At 33.9% G+C, this 19881-nt stretch overlaps 1 protein-coding gene across 2 annotated transcripts in view; it reads right to left on the reverse strand.

The window, feature by feature from the left end:
* The window catches only part of SRP54 (signal recognition particle 54), a 37520-nt gene that overhangs the window by 13471 nt on the left and 4168 nt on the right, over positions 1-19881 (reverse strand). Inside the window, exons 2-9 of one of the 2 annotated variants that reach the window (XM_043489987.1) lie at positions 18584-18720; positions 13899-14009; positions 11596-11687; positions 10543-10627; positions 6925-7029; positions 6224-6290; positions 6086-6143; positions 1448-1598 (exon numbers count right to left, since the gene is read on the reverse strand). In XM_043489987.1, coding sequence (XP_043345922.1) covers positions 1448-1598; positions 6086-6143; positions 6224-6290; positions 6925-7029; positions 10543-10627; positions 11596-11687; positions 13899-13976 — 636 coding nt within the window. In that variant the 5' untranslated portion in view covers positions 13977-14009; positions 18584-18720. The remainder of the gene's footprint in view (positions 1-1447; positions 1599-6085; positions 6144-6223; positions 6291-6924; positions 7030-10542; positions 10628-11595; positions 11688-13898; positions 14010-18583; positions 18721-19881) is intronic. The other variant, XM_043489986.1, reaches the window with a different exon arrangement.

The raw sequence follows: 19881 nt of genomic DNA on the forward strand, positions 1-19881 counted from the left end.
AATAGAAGCTATAAAAAATATTTATTATAATTATTCAATCAATAAATATTTACTGCAGAAGTAGTATGTATTAGGCACCATTTAGGTCCTCAGATGGAGATGAGTAAGAAAATCCTTGTCTTTATGGGGCCTACACTGAAGTCATTGGAGACAGATAAAAAATAGGCAAATAAACATTTCGTCTAGTCAAGGCTATGGTTTTTCCAGTAGTCATGTGTGGATGTGAGAGGTGAACTATAAAGAAAGCTGAGAGCCAAAGAATTGATGTTTTTGAACAGTGATGTTGGAGAAGACTCTGGAGAGTCCCTTGGACTGCAAGGAGATAAAACCAGTCCATCCTAAAGGAAATCAGTCCTGAATATTCATTGGAAGGACTGATGCTGAAGCTGAAACTCCAATACTTTGGCCACCTGATGCAAAGAGATGACTCCTTAGAAAAGACCCTGATGCTGGGAAAGACTGAAGGCAGGAGGAGAAGGGGACGACAGAGGATAAGATGGTTGGATGGCATCACCGACTCAATGGACATGAATTTGAGTAAACTCTGGTGATAGACAGGGAGGCCTGGCGTGCTGCAGTCCATGGGGTTGCAAAGAGTTGGACATGACTGAGCGACTGAACTAAACTGACTGAAACATTTAGAATGTACAACTAAAATGGGATAGAGAAAATCAGTTATGAGGTGTGGAAGACTTCTTTCTGTAGGGTGGTCAGAGAAGGCCTGTCTGGAGGTAAAATTTGAGTTGAGATCTGAATAAAGAGGAAAAAGTTATCTCGAGCAATCACACTCCAGGCAAATGGAACAGCAACTGTAAATGAGAAGAAGAAAAAGCAGAAGAGTATGGGCTGAAACCAAAATGGATAAAAACAGAGGTAAGGCTATTTCCCTTAGATCTGCTCCACTAAATCAAAATAATGGCACGGCTAAAAACCAACTTATTAGCACTAACCATTAACTAAAGAATTACTGCCAGCACGTCAGTGGCAAATATGGGCTCATAGTATGTGCTACAGATTACCTATAAACCATTTCTTATCCCCAAGTTATTTCCATCACTATTTTAAAGTGACACTAAATGATAATTAATATTTTTAAATGCTTCATTTTGAAAATCTTTCAAAATTCACCTAAAGCAAATGTTTCTAATTTAAACAATTTACAGAAAGGAAATTCAATAGTTACTAAAGGTTATTCTCAATTTATTTGTTAGTTTTTCTTATACATACTAATAAGATGATTAAGCAGTAGAATTTCCAATACTCATGAAAATTTCATATCAATGTAGAGAAGATTGAGAAGATTAAGTCCTTATCATATAGATAAAGGAGCCCAAAATAAAAATAAATTACTTGGAAACGTACAAGCAACAAATAATTTATATGGTTCACAAACTCAGTTAGGTTTTAACTGAAATCCTTATAATGTTGTTACATTATAGCTACTTACTATAGCATTAGCAACTTGAAGCATTTCTTCAAACAAAGAGTCTTCTTGTTTATGACGGCCACTTGTATCAACAATAATAATTTCAAAGTTTTCATTTTTGAATTTCTCCACTCCTTCAGAGGCAATGATAACAGGATCCATTTCTGTATAGCTATTTAACATGGAAAAAATGATTTAACAACCACAACAGCAAAACATTCAAATACTAGTAATTTGGAAATTGCAAGTATATCTTTAATCTATTCTGAAAAAGTCATATTGATCACAATTTCAATTAAGTACAAAATCCAGTTAAGTATTAAATGTGACAAGCCATTTAAAGAGCAGCATGAAGCAGTATCCAGTCTCCCAATTATGAAATCCCGTATGGTTCTGCTTTATATCTTTTCTGAATGAGTTGTGTATCCCTCAGTTTTTTTTACATTTTAATAACTGAACTTGTATTATATAGTGTCTCATAATGTTTTCCACTTAGTCTTTTGAAAGCATTTTTAAATGTAGTTGATGTACACTATACATCATAGCTATACAATACAATGAGTCACAGTTTTTTTTTCAGCTGAAATTGTTGCAAATGGCAAACTTTCATTCCTTTTTGTATCTGAGTAGTATTGTATTGTATGTAGGGTGTGTATGTGTGTGTGTGTGTGTATGTATCTCAGTCTTCTTCATCCATTTATCTGTTAATGGACACTTAAGTTGCTTCCATATCTTGGCAATTATAAATAATGCTACTATGAAGACTGGAGTGAATGTAGCTTTTCAAATTAGTGTGTCTTTTTTCCCTCCCAAATATATACCCAGGAGTGGAACTGTTGGGTGATATGGTAGTTCTATTTTCAGTTTTTTGAGAAACTGCCATACTGTTTTCCACAGCTGGTGGTACCAAGTCACATTCCCACAGTGTACAAGGATTCCCTTTTCTCCATATCCTCGTCAACATTTGTTATTTGTGTTCTTTTTGATGATAGTCATCCTTCTGTAGCACTTTATAAAACCATTAAATATTCTTGTAACACGTGACTTTTAAGTTATATAGCATTCCATCAGATGGCTATGCTATCATATATTAAATAAATGCCCTACTGTTGGCCATTTAAGGTTTTCTAACTTCCTGGTATTAAAAATATAGCCAATATGAATAGTATATAATGTTGTTTCTTCTAAACTATGATACACTCCTACAAGCTGAATTTGGATCAAATGGTTTGATCATTGAGGCTTTTGGTTTTTAAAAGTCTTCACAAAACTTTAATTTCATTGCTATTTTATTTTCATAATCCTCAAAACTCTATTCAACTTGAAAATCAAAAAATAAGATTTTTATTTTAGTTTACATTCTTTTGATTAGTGGCAACTTTTAATACAGATCAATGTTGTCAAATGAAAGGATATATAATGTTAAAAAAAAGTTTTCCCCTAAATTAACAACACAAATCAAGCAGAAATACACTTAATAAAAATACATGTGAAACTTAAAAGAAGAAAATTAATATATTTAAAGACAAAATTTTTAACAAAAAAGACCTAGCAAGTTTCTACATGGAACTATACAAATAAGATGTCAGTTCTCCCCTAAATTAATTGGCTTCAATATAGTTTTAATCATAATCTTAGGGAGATTTTTCTTTCTGGAACTTGATTAAAGAAACCAACACAACATTATAAAGCAATTTTCCTCCAAATAAAAAAAAACTAAAATTTACTCAGGAAAATGAGCGGGTGAAAGAGGCAAGAAATGCTGAAAAAGAAGACAGAAATTAGCATTACCAGCTATTTTAAAATATGATAAAGATACAATTAAAATAAAACTTATAAATATATAAAGAAATAGGATCAAAGATGTTCATAAAGAGATTACTTACATACATGCATACAATGGAATACAGTGATGTCATAAAAAGAATTCTCTTTAACAGCATATTGTCCAGAATTATTAAGATCCCATTATTATAATAAATATTTTAATGAAATATAACATATACATGGAAAAGTTTCACAAAGTTTAAACTCAGTGAATTTTCATAAAGCAAAACACCCAGACCAAGGAAAACAAAATAATTAGTATTTTACTCACTCCCAAGAATAATCACTCCCTTATCTTGTCATAAGATCCCATTTTTAATCAAGTCTATAGTAGTATGTTTACATAAAATGCACTATTTTAAGTATTCATTTTAATGAGCTTTGGCAAATTTATACAACCCATATAACTACTACTAAAGCAATCAAGGTTCAAAGCATGAAAAGATTCTATTTCAACTTAAAATTATCTATCTCTTGTGTATTTGTTTATATAGCACATTTGAAAAAAGCAAAGATGGACTTGCTAAGAGCTGGTATTTGGGAAGTGAAACTGTTAGTACTTTCACTTCTTTAAAATTTTTTTATTAAAATAGTGTTTCTTTTTAAAAAAGACAGAACAAATGGTACCAAAAAAAACATATCTACTGTCCCCCCAATAAATGCTAACATGTAAATTTAACATTAGAGATCATTTCAAATCCTTCCTTCCCCAGTCCGATCCACTTCATCTCTCCCAGAAGAAACAATGATTGCTAATATTTTACTCCATATACATAAGCAAAGGAGAGATTATTTAATAAACAGTACTGAGAAACTGGTTAAAAATTAAGGCTCTGGCTTTGGCTAATAGTTCAAGTAAGTAGCCTAAGCATTACTTGCTCAGTCGTGTCTGACTCTTTGCAACCCACAGACTGTAGCCAACCAAGCTCCTCTGTCTATGGTATTCTCCAGGTAAGAATACTGGAGTGGGTTGCTATTTCCTTTTCCAGGGCATCTTTCCGACCCAAGGATCGAAGTCTCCTGCACTGCAGGAAGATTCTCTACCACCTGAGCCACCTATCAGCTCACACCCATCACTGTGCAAATATGAACTCTAAATATGTAACTGTTTATTATCCTTTGATTTTTAAATCTATGTTAGAAAAACATAGATTTCTTATCCTAAAAATATTCTTATCCTAAAAATTAAATTCCTAACATTATTCTTAAATCTATTTGCTAGAAATTATCATTAAAAAATAGAGGGAATTTCCTGGTGGTTCAGCGGTTAGGACTCTGTGCTTTCACTGCCAAGGGCCTGGGTTCAATCTCTGGTTGGGGAACTAAGATCCTGAAATCAGCATGTTGCAACCAAAAAAAAAAAAAAAAACCTAATAAAAGAATTTAAATAAAGAGCATACCATAACCAAAGTTCACTAATTTCTTTGGCCAAAAAGTAGCAAATAATGATTTATAAAATGATACCATTCATTTAATTACTTCAAATTTTAGCTTAAGTTTTCTATATTAATAACAATCTTCTTATATTAATATATGAGTAGCATTAAGAAAAATGTTATTCTCTCAAATAAGTCTTTCTAAACTCAATCTTGACACAATTCTTTTAATTAGTCATTTTAACATATACAAATCACCTAACTGAACAGCAATGTAGCAAATGAAGGTTAGCAATGATCAGACTCTGAGATACACATAGATTATAAACCATTTTAGGATGATCGAACACAAACTTTTAAAAAATGGTGTACTAAACAGCCACTATGGAGAACAGTGTGGAGATTCCTTAAAAACTGGAAAAGAACTGCCATATGACCTAGCAATCCCACTCCTGGGCATACACACCGAGGAAACCAGATCTGAAAGAGACACGTGCACCCCAATGTTCATCGCAGCACTGTTTATAATAGCCAGGACATGGAAGCAACCTAGATGCCCATCAGCAGACGAATGGATAAGAAAGCTGTGGTACATATACACAATGGAATATTACTCAGCCATTAAAAAGAATACATTTGAACCAGTTCTAATGAGATGGATGAAACTGGAGCCCATTATCCAGAGTGAAGTCAGCCAGAAAGATAAACACCAATACAGTATATTAACACATATATATGGAATTTAAAAAGATGGTAACGATAACCCTATATGCAGGACAGAAAAAGAGACACATGCATAGAACAGACTTTTGGACTCTCTGGGAGAAGGCGAGAGTGGGATGATCTGAGAGAATAGCACTGAAACATGTATATTATCAAGTGTGAAACAGATCGCCAGCCCAGGTTGGACGCATGAGACAAGTGCTCAGGGCTGGTGCACTGGGAAGACCCAGAGGGATGGGATGGGGAGGGAGGTGGGAGGGGGTCGGGATGGGGAACACATGTAAATCCATGGCTGATTCATGTCAATGTATGGCAAAAACCACTACAATATTGTAAAGTAATTAGCCCCAACTAATAAAAATAAATGGAAAAAAAATGGTGTACTAAAGAAACAGACAATGTAGAATTCACCAGGGTATGTTGAATCGAGAAATGCTTCAGACAGGTCTTAAAAGAAACAACTGGAATAGAAGCAGGAGGCTGGAAAGCATGCAAGGCAGGGTAAGTACAGGAAGAATTATAAGCTAAACAATACCTGCTCTGATTGATCAGTCTGGATCAGAAAAATCATGTTATAATAATAAAAGATAACAATGTATTAATTATACCCCTACTTTATTCCAAAAATGATTCAAGCTTATAGGTACATATTAAAATGTGGCCAGATAGCATAAAGTAAAGTCAGATAGATAAGGTAAGACATACGAACATAAGAATAAAAACCAGAACCCACCTTCCATAAAATGGAATTCTTGCTTTGGTTGCATTCTGTTTTAGTTGGTCAAAAGCCCCTATGAAATAAAAAGTTAATGAGTCCTTAAACTTGAAAATAAAAATTTCAGGAAATAATTTTCAAATTTCAGCACAATACCTGCTCTGAATGTGTCTGCACATATCAAACAGGTCTTCCAACCTTTCCTCTGATAATAATATGCTAACTGGGAAAGGAAGATTTTAAAAATCAATAAATACAAATTTTACACATGTAATTGTTTCTGTTTACACTTATTATTTACTTAAGGAGTAAAATAAAACAGTTCATATTCTCCTAAAAAGTAATATTATTACATTCTGAATACCGAAGATTTCCTGAAGAGTTTAAACTCTAAGTGCCAAACAGTCACATTCAAAGGATATGAAATGATCAAGCAACAAATGACCACGGTAAAAAATGTTATTAACGTTAATTAAAAACAAACAATAACATAACCCTCTAAGAAATAATCCTGTTGTTTTTTTTTCTTTCTGAACTATACATAGTTGAGGCTTCTGAAGCAAAATCTGGTAACAAAGTTGAGGTACCCAATTATGAAGGAAAGGGTGGTATAATGAATTTAAAATTAGCAAAATGATATGTAAAATGAAGATCCATACATATTATACTGGGTGAGACACTGTGAAAAGGGAATCCTGAGCCACAGGATATAAGGTAAACTTCCCACCTTTACTTCTCCAAAAATCATATCCTCATCTCCTTAAAGAATAGGAACAGTCTTCTTGGTAAAAGCACTTGATTTCCTCAAACCTATCTTCTCCATGACTTTGTTTTTTTTTTAATTAAGTATAATTTACCTTTGAACATGTAGTTGTTTTACCACTCCCTTGCAATCCAACAAACATGATCACATTCTGTTTTCCTTTAGTGGGTGTCCATGCTTTAACTCCAGGGTCTACAAGCTACATACCAAAAACAAAGATAAAATCAGGTTAGCACATGGTTACATTCAAAACCTCTCTCCCCACATCTTTCAAATTATAAAAACGATGTACAGACATTTCAATGTAAGAGGCAACCATAATAACGCATTATATAACCCATTAACCAATAACACATAATAACCCATTCTAACACAACTCTATTTCCCTCTGTAGTATATACACACAGTGAAATTTAAGAATTTAAAATAGGGCATTGTGAAGTTATAAGCAAGCCTATACTCCCAAACCAATTCAGAGGTAAGGATCTCAAAACAATTTTTAGAAAAAGTTTAAAGTGTATGAATGTGAGACCAAGTGTGAGCAAAGGAGCAATCTACAATAGCACTGTAGAAATATATGTGCAGGCCAGATAAGAATTTTTAAATTTCTAGTAATGACAGTTCAAAAAGTAAAAACAAGTGATATTAATGTTAATACTTTAACTCAATATATCTAAAATATTATAATTTTAACATGTAATCTACATTTAAAAATTAATGAGCTATTTTATATTTCCTTTTCCCATACTAGGTCTTTTTTTTTCCCTAAATAAATGTGCCATGCTAGGTCTTAAAATTTGGCATGGATCTCTTATCCATCCACTCAGTATCAGATCTCAGTATGGACTAGCCACATTACAAGTCTCAATAACCACATGTGGCTAGTGGCTATAACACTGTAATGGCACCTACCTTCCTATTCAATTTCACAAGTGTTTATATATGAGCAAAATTACAAACTACATGTGAAAGGTTTTCCAAGTGAGTCAAATGTTAAACTGTCCAATGCCATTGGATGTACTGCTCTATAAAGTTATAATATTTAAAGTAAAAAATCATCACCAATTTTATAATGGCAGTCAGTGGAAAATTAAGGTACAAAAACGGACAGTCCCGAAACTAACAAGCAGGAGGCATTTTTAACGTTCATTTAAAAAAATAATACATTTCCAAGTCAGTTATTTGGAACTTGAAACCTCTATCTCTATATAATCAAACCGTAATAGTAGTTAATATCCTAGACCAGAGGACATAGACCATATTTACAACTATGTGTAAATAAAGTCTTAACACACACATGCCCACTCATTTACTGCTTTTGTGCTATAACACCAGACCTGAGTTGTTGCAACAAAGACCATATGACCCACAAAGCTGCACCTATTTGTTCTTAAGAGAAATTTGCAGAGCCCATGCTAGATGATACCATAAAAGTTACATAATCCATATTATACCTGATTTCAAGGAAAGCCATGTGGTAGAAAAGGGAGGAAAAGAAAATACATTTTGAAAAAAAAAAAAAAGAAAATACATTTTGTTATCTTCTTCTCAGGCAGAGAGCTACCCATAAGCAAACTTCTGAAATAAACAACAATCTTAGACATAAATCCACTGCCCTTCCTCTTAGACCCTTTCAGAATACTAACGCTGCCCTGTATTCACCTCCATTCTCTATATCCCATGGCAGAATCACTCAGCTCTCTATGAACCTACTATTTGGAACTTACGTTTTATTGAATAATGATTTTATTATAAATTTATCTTCTCTTCCTCCTGCATCCTAGAACTGCAGTACTGAATTTTCATATTCTATCACATTAAAATCTGTTATCCTATCTTGGACTTTGAATCAATCTTATACTGGTGCATGCTTCTGTAACATTATACACTAGTCATTTAGAAAATACTGGTTTATTGAGTTAGGCAGATCTCCCATTGTTGACACATATCACTACACAACATTGAAAATTTTATTTATTAATATCCATACTGATCTCACCAGACGACTTAAGAATTGGGACACTGTCAAACTCATTGGGGGGATTCAAGCTTCTGGTTTTCACTTGAAAGCTAGAATTTTATCATTGGCTACAATACTGTTAGTTGTTTGCTTAAAGTGACAGGCCAACTTTATTTACTTCAGAGAAAATGTCTGCCAAAGGTTCAAGGCCAAATAAGCGCAGATTAACTGTCTGTTGCTTTCCTCAAGACAACCATCAAATTTTGGTACACAGCAATACGGCTTTCTGTGTACTTTCCAGTTCATCACACAAAATCTTATAAACACATATATATTTAAGGGTCAAGATTTAATACCACTAATAATTTCCATCAAGGACACGTTTGAAAAAAAAAAAAACTTTTTTTTTTTCACTGCAAGTGTCTGGGAGTAAAGGGAACAATGACTACTAGTATAGTTTAGTTTATCACTGCCTTGTTCAAGCTAGGGAGTTTTACCCAATGGTTTTACCTGCCATTGCTTTTGCACTGATATTTGCAGAGCAAATATAAACACAGTAAAGAGGGCAAAAAAAGGCAAATGATGTCTTAGTGTTATTATGAAAACAGTTTTGACCTTGCTTTGTACACCACTGCCCCAGACCATGAGCTTCTGAGTATAAGGCCCAGTACTTTTTATCTCTGTTATCAGCAGTATATGGCATACAGCCTGGAATAATGTAGGCACTCAGTAAAGGCATCTTAACAAAGCACTTGATGTTCCAGAATTGCCTAAAGATGCCAACCCCTAAAAATAAAAATGTTCACTCATTCTGTGCTGACTTCAGGTGTAAGATGAAGAGAAAACTGGAAATATTGTGAGGAGGAGTCCACACAAGGAGTTTGGAGATCAGACCTGTGTGTACCACTAACTGTCTCACTTTTCTCAACTGCAAACTGAGAAGACAGACTGGCTAAATTTCCTGATCTCTGTTAGGTTCTGAATTTCTTTTCCAATTGATTAGTCTACAGGACTAAAGTGAAATGTCACAACCATCTGAGATACTAGATTTTCTCCAAGTGCCAATCAGTTCTTTTGGAACTAAAGGAGTAAATGAAACTATTCACACAATATAGGGGGAAAATACCTGGAGACCACTAGCAGGTACCTGTTGCTCCTTAAAAAAAACTTTTTTTAGTTTCTTTCTTTTCTGCCCCTACCATTAGACTCAAACATATTTTCTAATGCTCTAAGACTCTCATCATAATTTTCACAACAGCAGCAGCGTATCAGTTCTAAGGTGGGACAGGGAAATAGAGTATAACTTGTAAAATAAAATTTCACTGATTCAAAATTGCTTAAAATCTAGGCAAGTGTAGGATATTCAATCTTTTAGACACAATAAAAGTGTAGAAAAGAACTCTTTCCAAGAGCGACTTTCTGCACAAAAATAGGCAAAACTTGATATTAAAAGAGAATAAACTCAAAGAGGCTCTTCCATCAATTAATATATAGTGAAGTTGTACTTTCTATAACTTGCTTTAGCTTTTTTTTTTGTAGGAGTAAAATACCAACCTTCACATTTGTACTTAGAATTTTAGTCTACAATAAAAAAAAGTCTACAGTTTTGTATTCAGAAAATATTCTATTAATATTTTTAACAGATAAATATTCCATAAAAACAATAAAAAGTATTCTGAAATACATTCCTGTTTGCCATGCTAATGCAGTGAGTGTATAGAAAATCATAGCACAAGCTAGATATACTTTTACCTTCACAAGTTCTTTAAATACAGCATGCTGAATCATTTTTCTTTTGTTAAGACCAGATGCCATCTCTTCAAGATCAATAGCAGACCTTCATAATGATGGTTTTTGAGGATAAAGAGGGGGAAAAGTCAGTTAAGACACTTAAAAAAACTACCTTTTGCCCCAAAGGATGTAAGAATATCCAATCATTTATATTAATATTTTTCTAATTAACATGCATACAATTACTACAGAGTCATAAGTTCATACCACAAAGAATTTACCATGCAATATTAGATATATGACTTTGGTTAGTTTTTCAAGGCTTAATTTTTGGAAAGTCCAAATATTAATTTGTCCTCACATTACTGTGAAGTATTAATTTTATTTTTCTTGCAGCATACAGAATTTATACATGTTTACACCAAGCAGAAAATAAGATTACTTCTTGCAGTTCTAAATGCTTAAATGTCCTGTATTTAATACCCAGTCTGACAATACAAAAAGGAGGGGGGATGGCCTGAGCATGAGGAGGGCTAGGACTGAGACAGCTAACTGAAGTGCCCTCCATTATTCTATGTGCTCCACCCCAGTCAGCGTCTCTCCCGATTAACACAATAACTAAGGCCACACACACTACTCCTTTATCGAATATGGACAGAGAAACCAAAAGGGGATAAAAAAGAATACCACTCTCCAATAGTGAAGGAGGCTGATTAATGCCATCTTTAGTCTGAAGAGGATTAAAACAGCACCACTTTTCTTTAAGGACTCTGAATTGCTAACAGGCTTTTCTGTTAAAATACTATACAGTATATGATTGAATCCATTCAGATAAAGGAGTAGTAGAATGGAAAGAACTCCATAATTAAATGAAAGCCACATGTAGTTTATTCTTTGAACCATTATTATGGAGACGCACTATAAAAGAAGTCTTCCAACATATGAGTTCCATTCTTTCCCAGTGCTATATAGCAGAAACGTTTCATAACGCAGCAGACTTTTCTAGTTAGCTCCTCATCCCAGTAAACTAAATTTAGTTTTGCCTGTTTTTTACCTTTAATTTAATTAACTTACTTTACATTTTCTCTTAGTTGCTTCACTAGTTTAATATTAACATCTGCTTCCAATAATGCTGTGCATACTTCTTTTAGCATAGCATTTAACACCTGCAAATAAATAAAACTTTTAAACAATTCATTTCAACCATATAAAAACAATGACTGACCAGTCATCAACCATACAACCATGACTAATTAAAAACCATAGTATACAAAAAAAAAAAAAAACACCATAGTATACAATTAGAGAGGGAAAAGGTTTTCAGTTAGCCTTTGAGAGAGATTTTATTAAATATCTAGTCATTTTGTCAAAATAAGACATTTCAGGGAATTCCCTGGTAGTCCAGTGATTGGGACTGTGCATTTCCACTGCAGGAAGCATGGGCTGGATCCAAGATAGGGGAACTAAGATCTCACAACTTGCAAAGCACCACTTAAAAGAAAAAAAAGACATTCCATTTCTTTTTATTCAACCAGGTATTAACCACCACAATTTTATCCCTCTATTAAAGTAATAATAGTAAAGACAATATACAAGTCAAAGAAAGTTACTATACAATACATGTTGCCATTGAAGTTTTCTATGCCACTGAATCCCTGTTGCTGATATGGAGCAACATCTTCTCAACTGGAATACCATGGAGGAAAATGTGACAAAAGAAAATGACCCAGTCTGACCTATTAGCCTTTACTATCTCCACTCAGAACAGAGGAACAAAGTTGAAAAGAAAATCATCCTCTGTTAATAACTCACTATCATCACATATTTGTTGAGCTGCCAGGCATTGTGGTTAAAAGATCACAAACTATAAAAAAGTCTTTAAAAAAGATGAGCCTTAGCCGCTCATGGAAATAGCTGTTTACACATTAGAATGCAATACACTCCATGAGGGTAGGGATTTTAGTCTATTTTGTTCAATGCTATATTCCTGGTGGCAGCAAAAATGTTTGCAAAAATGTAGGCCCTCAAACACTTCTTGAATGAATTCTCATCTTCAACTTCTGTCGTATGTCATATAGCAGCTTATCAGATTTCTCTATCCCTCACAAAAGGGATTTGATAAAAATGGAACTGATCTTTCATTAGAGGGATTTCTCCTTGTTAATTCCCTAGTAACACAGTATCAAGAATAGAAAAGCTGCCAATTTAAGTAACAGCTGTTATTTTACTTCCCACCAACCTAATCTCCTTGGTTTCTTTTCTTTTTCTACTATAAACACAAATAGCATAAGGGTTATACAACAGGGAAAACTATTTGAAAAGCTGTCATTTTATTTATTCTGAATTCCAAAGACTAAACAGTGGTTTAAATTATGATTACTTAATATTAATTATTATAAAAAGCTGTGTATGTGGAATTAGAAACAAGATTTTAATCCTGGTTCTTCCAATAAATAAATATGTGAAACTGACTTCCTATTGCTGTTAAGAGAGAGGCTGGACTAGCTGAGCTCAAAGATGGTCCCCAAATTATTTAATTCCACTAGCTTCTTAAAGTATTGATATCAAATTTTATATTAGAATTTTCTTTAAACCTCCAAGTTAGAAAATACTTTTTACCTATTATTTCATTTGATCTTTAAAACCATCCTAAAAGGTAAATGCTGTTTTCTCATTTTAAACATTAAGAAATTCTGAATTTGACTTGCTCAAATTTCTATGACTTGTTTAGCAGGACACTAAACAAGGTCTTCTAAAACCAAAATCAGTACTTTACCACTGGTACCACAAAATGTAAAATATACTTGTGGACTATAATCATCTTCTTTCAGTTGACAAACTATTAATATACAATGTGGGGGGGGGCAGGGAATGGGAGCAAGAAATATCTTGTACTTAAAACCAGGAGGAAAAGTATTTCACATATCATATTAAGGAGTCAGCTTACAAAACCTCCAAAAAACTAAAAGAGGATTTCAGAGAAAATGAATCAATGTAGTCAAAATGGAAATATTAGCCTTATATAACAATGTCAAATAAAAGTCAAGGAGGAAAAATCAGACATATGCATGTCTAATCAAGAAGGAAGAAGGAGGATACTAAAGTTATAGGCCTATATCAAGAGAAAGCAAAAGCATATTTCCAGACCTAAGCCATTTCTGAAATATAAAACGTATGTCATTATTACATACAAGTTAAGGTGGGTTTTTTTTTTTTGGTAATTCATTATAGAAAGTTGAAATTAACATAGTCAATTTCTCATAAAACACACTACTATACCCATTTATGGATTTTATCTAGAAGTAACTATATAGAGATTATTAATCACCCATCTGCAATGCTAGTGATGATGTGCAATCACATGTATTTTTACATACCTCTTCATTGATAATGGTGGCATTGCTCAATGAGCGCAATGCTGATGTTATTTTTCTTCCGAGGTCTGCTAGTACCATCTTGAAAGCTTTAAGATGTGATTACAAGAAAATCTAGGAAGGAAAAGAACTAAATAAAAACATCTGAAAACAATCAATATCAGTTCCCATAAATGAAAACTTATAAAGAAGAGTAAGTTCAAATTAAAGTACTTGAGTGTTTAAAATACAGTTAACTTCAAATTCTACAGCCTCAACCTGCATCTTCAATACTGTCAGGTCCCAAAGCTAAAGGTAACACTTGGTTACAATGCCTTACATTTGAATACCTAACTGGAATATTCTATATGAATCCATAAATTTGATATATCTGACAATAAGCTTTGAAGAAATGATGACATTTCAAATTAAATCTGTTCTCATTTTGGACATACTTGTCAATATGAACAACTGACTAATGTGCTATGTACATTCTTAAATAAAAAAAAAAAAGGTGAGAAAGAAAAAGAAAAAGGTGAAATCTCCACCCAGGAAATATCTTTTTAAGATATTTTTATCTTTTTAAAAGATAAAATATCTTTTTAAGATATTTAAGATATAAATATCTTTTTAAGAAATATCTAATTAAAGGATACATCTGATTCATGCTCTAAGCAAAAATAAATCTTTAAAATTAGTTAAATCACTTAACTTTTCATAGATATTACATTGTCTCATTCATTTTCCTAACAACTAAGGAAAGAGGTATATATTAATAAGTTGTTCTTGATTCTCCAACTCTAAAACAAGATAACCTTCAAGGCCCCTTCTAGTCCTTAAAATGTTATAATTTCATAAAATACAGAGATGTACCTATTACATGTAAATCAGGGTGCACAAAGTCATGGATGGTAAGCAAGTAAATATGACTTGCAGTTCCTGCCCTCAAGTTGTTTACTAGCTAGCAAGACAAGGCACATGAATGAGCAGCAAAATAAAGTAAACCTAAAAATTCCTCTGCCCGACTGCCTAGGCTTCTTTCTGCCTTCAGAATCAAATTGAAACATCAGCTTTTTCTGGGTCTCAAGCCTGCCAGACTGCAGACTGGAAATATGCCATCTGCTTAGCTGTCCTGGGTCTCCAGCTCGCCAACTCACCCTGGGGATGTCAGGACTCATCAGCCTCCACGATCGCATGAGCCAATTCCATATAATATATAAAAAGAGTTTCGTGTATGTGTATGTGCATGCACATGCATACGTATGTATACACACATCCTGTCAGTTCTGTTCTGTGGAGAACCTTGACTAATACCAGTTAAGTAGTAGTTCAAAGCTAGCAATAAAAGCTTATGGTCAAAAAAAAAAAAGCTTATGGTCAACTGCCAATAATTATAAAAATTATATATATATATACATATATATATATATAAATAAGCTCAAGTAGACAGAACAGGCTTTACTGAGAAGGTTGTCATGAATTTGATCCTGATACAGGGAAGAAGTTGGATAGATGGAGAAGAGGACAAAGGGGAGTTTGAAGAAGGTGAAATGGTATAAGCAGAAATGGAGACGTGGAAAAGCCTGGGACATATTCATACCTTATGTATGCACTGTACTCAAAGATTATTGAGTACTATTTGGAAGACAGTAAAAAAACATTCCAGTCAGGACAGAGGGCTATATAAAGTGAAAGTGAAGTCGCTCAGTCGTGTCCGACTCTTTGCGACCCCATGGACTGTAGTCCACCAGGCTCTTCCGTCCATGGGATTTTCCAGGCAAGAATACTGGAATGGGTTGCCATTTCCTTCTCCAGATCTTCCCAACCCAGGGTTTGAACCCTGGTCTACCACATTGTAGGCAGACGCTTTACCGTCTGAGCCACCAGGGAAGTCCCTATATAGTTAGACGGAAATACAGGGTGTAAAGGGCTCTGAAAACCAGGCATCAACTGTCCAACATAAGCAATACTGGCAGAAAAGTTCATTGTTCAAAACAGCTGTTTGGGTAACTATTCCAAGCTAACTGGTCTAATGTAGTAAACCAAAGATTATCTAGACTAGATCCTATCTATAGACTAAACAGCTGACTCATTCAACACAGAGAAAGTGGAAAGATGAGGGGAGTCAAAGGAAGCAGGCAGGGAAAAGGCACTCAAGGACCTGTCACTGGCAAAGAGAAATTCCAAGCTGAGCTCTACATTAAACATCACACTTCTGTTCAGGTAAAATCTGATAATTTAGAAACTAAAAACTTATTACCAATACCTGATGGAACTGAAAAAATACCATGTTATACCAAAAATACTTACTTTTTTTAAACAATTACATGGTTACTTAAGCAGGAAAAGCAGCCACTTTGTAGAAAAGATCCAGAACTTTTAACTTCTTATCCCAAATCATTATACTAAATTATTATTGTTTAAGTTAGTATTCTTTAGGTAAGAGATAGGATTCAGGGGTTTCAGCTTATATCCTTCACCACAGCACTACTAGGGGTAATATAATCCTAATTATGACACCACAATTAGCTTTTTTAGAGATCATATCATAAACAGATCATCCTTCATTTTACTTATTTTTTCATCCTCCATTTTAAAAAGCTATTCTAGTTAACTCTTATCTTCCCATGTTGACTGGCTCTTTTAAATTGAAAAAAAAATTTCTGTGAAGTTTCCCAACATAATTTTCCTTATGTAAATTACTTATTGGTAGCATATTTTTAAACATATTTGCCTGACTACAAAAACCTACACTTCAGTAGGGGAAAAATCTCTTATAATACTTTTTATTTATAATGTGTTTCCTCCACAATTTCCAAAGATGTGTTTCTGAAAACTCTGGTATTAAAATTCTGTTCAAAACCTCAATGACTTATTTCACGCAGAGGTAAAGTTCTCAGAATGAACTGTAAGGCAATTACGCACTTACACACACACACACACACACACACACACACACACACACACACAGTATGCACTTACACACACACACACACAGTTTTGTTCCCTGCTGTTGATGCAGTGTTTCCACCTCAGGGCCTTAGCACTAGCTGGCATGTTCATTCTCTGGTTAACAATACAGCTCCCTCCCTCATCTCCCTCATATTGTTGTTGTCCAGATGCAATTTCTCAATGAGGCTTTCCCCTACCACTTGTTTAAAATTGCAAATTCCCTTCTCTTTATTTTCTCTCATTGTTGTGTTACCAACATGATTTACCCACAGCTAACCCTTTAGCAAAGGGAGGTTAGTGGGACTGGCCTGTTCCCACCCTAGTAGAAAATCCAGGCACTGCCATCTCTGCCTCATAAACAAAGAAACTGACAAATGACTTACCCAAAGAGAGGCAGGAAGTTGAAACAGCTTGGAGGTAAATGTCTCAGATCCTAGTTCTTACGATTCCACATACTGTGGTCTCTAACTGAACAAACTTTTCCACACACTTAGTTAATTTAAAGGTCTATAAAATGAAAATACAGGTACTGGGTTGCCCAAAAAGTTTGTTTGTTTTCCATAAGACATAGTAGAAAAACCCAAACAAACTTTTTGGCCAAACAATACTATATTTATTGAAAAAAATCCACACAAAAGTCGACGCACACAACTCATACCCTGGTCATCAAGGATCAACTACACATTATTGCAGTCCATCTCCCTCAACCAAAATGTAAGCTGCATGAGGGCAGAGATGTTTGCCTCTTTTGCTCTCTCCTGTGAGCTCACTGCTTTATTTACCACTGCTTTATTTACCCTCAGTCTTAAATAATAAGTCTTTACTAAAAATGAACTTTATGGATGAATGATATATTTAAGATCTTAATTAAAAAACAAAACTAGGGAGCCAAAGTCACAAATGGCCTTAAAAATATCTCTCAAAGACCACATAAATTAACCGATGAAGATAACATGACAATCAAGAAAATCAATAATCTAGATAATTAATATTATACAATTAGTTTTCATTTGCCTTATTATAACTTTTCAGAAGTTCCAACAAGACTCTTAAAAAACTAACCTCACTTTGTTCTAATATGCACACTAGAATACATATATCTTCTACTGTTAATGGCTAACCCTGTATCTCAAATTGGAATAATTTACAATTCAAATACTCACTCAAAATTCTCTGGGCTAACCAAAAAGATTTAGAGAATTAAAAATGTGTATACATGTACTAGAGTTTCACAAAAGAAGAATCTCTACTTAGATGGGGCTGTTGGCAAGGTAAGGGATTACAGTATAGTAGTTCATACGGTTTAACATCTACTATTTCATTCCACCCTCACAACAATTTACCATATAAGCAGGTGAAAGAATGGAACAGCCATTCCCTACCCAATAAAAAGCATAATGATGTCCTATAGTCCCTTGGGTATACAGCCTTAGGTCTGAGAATATGAATGATGCTTTAGACAACTGAGTTGAAGATCCTTGCTGGCAAACTCCTGGAACAAATTTTGCTGCCATAATACAAAAAAGGAAATCATATTTTGAAAGCAAAGATGCACATTCCTCTTCATGAAGAGTAATAACTGTAATATCCAGAAAGAACTGATAAGTCCACTGCAATCAGGATGCACAAGGACTGATCTTGGCCCATCACACTTTCTTCTAACATGAATCTAAGAGTTGGACAGTGAGGCAATGGAAACAGGCTCAAGTTTGGGGTGCCCTAGGTAAGGCAGGCACAGGGCCAAGTATCATACTTACCTGCTACAGTGTGAAGTACTGGAAAGAGCATGGGCTTTGGAGTCTGACAGACTTGGATTCAAATCCCAGCTCTGTTACATACTGGCTGGGTTACTTTGGGCAAGTTATTTAATCTCTCTGAGCCTCACATTCCTCACCTGCAAAATGGAGATAATACCATTATCAAGGTAGTTACCCTGAAAGGCTGTTGTGAGGATTAAATGAAAGAGTACGTATAAAACTGCCTGCAAGTGCACAGTATACTATTATTCTCCTTCCTTTCTTGATGATGTCAGTTGGCTTTCCCTATAATGCTGAGGTGTGAATAAACTGGAAATTTTCTGAACACTACTAAAGTGTCTATCCCACTACCCAGGAATCAGTCCCCCAGAATCTTTTAACATTTAGTGCCAATTTCATGTACTTGGTTATTATTCAACGGAAGGGGGAATGCTCAAGCAGCCATTTTTCTCTGCATAAACAATTAAAAATAGTCCTGCCAGAACCCTGCCCAATCTGGGACTATATAAACAGACTCTAATGATTAGATATTCCAAATCTTATTATAATGAAAACACCTATTAAAAAATTCTTCTACCTATGAGGCTCCTCTGTCCATTAAATTCTACAGGCAAAAATAAAAAAGTTCTTCTATGCCCTAGTAAATGACTAATTTATTGGATCAATATTTACACTAAAGAACTAAACATATAAATATACTATTATTAGTAAATATCTTTAGAAAAATGATTTCTACATTATATACTTTCCTGTAAAATAGTCAATAGCTCAAACCAGTGTATGCCTTCCTGATTATAATATTAAACACATATATATACTTTATTTTTTTTAAACACACATATATATTTTAAATTCTACATAGCATATGTATTTATAGTCTATAACCACAGAAAAATAAACTATTTAACAAAGCAACCTATTGGTATTTTACTTGGTAAAATGATCATATCTGAATAACTAATACAAGTTAATGCCTTTCAAATTTAGGAATATTTTTCATTCTGAATATACTCAGTCCTCTAAAGAAATAATTCATTTTTAAGTTTTGTGATTACAAGAGGATACATGTTCATTAAATTCAAACATTACAGAAACATTAAAGGTAGAAATACAGTTCTTCTAACCCTCTTCTTGTCCTTTGATAACCACCAACAATAATTTGGCATATACTCCTATAGACTTTTTAACGCATTATAATTTAGGCAAGTTTTCACAAGAATTATGGTTTGGGAAGGAGTGAAGAGGAAAGCAGAAATGAGGGGAAATCTTTTGTAAATATGTTTGCTAATGCTAAAAAT

This window comes from Cervus canadensis, chromosome 17 (genome assembly GCF_019320065.1).
Source record: "Cervus canadensis isolate Bull #8, Minnesota chromosome 17, ASM1932006v1, whole genome shotgun sequence".
Lineage (NCBI taxonomy): Eukaryota > Metazoa > Chordata > Mammalia > Artiodactyla > Cervidae > Cervus > Cervus canadensis.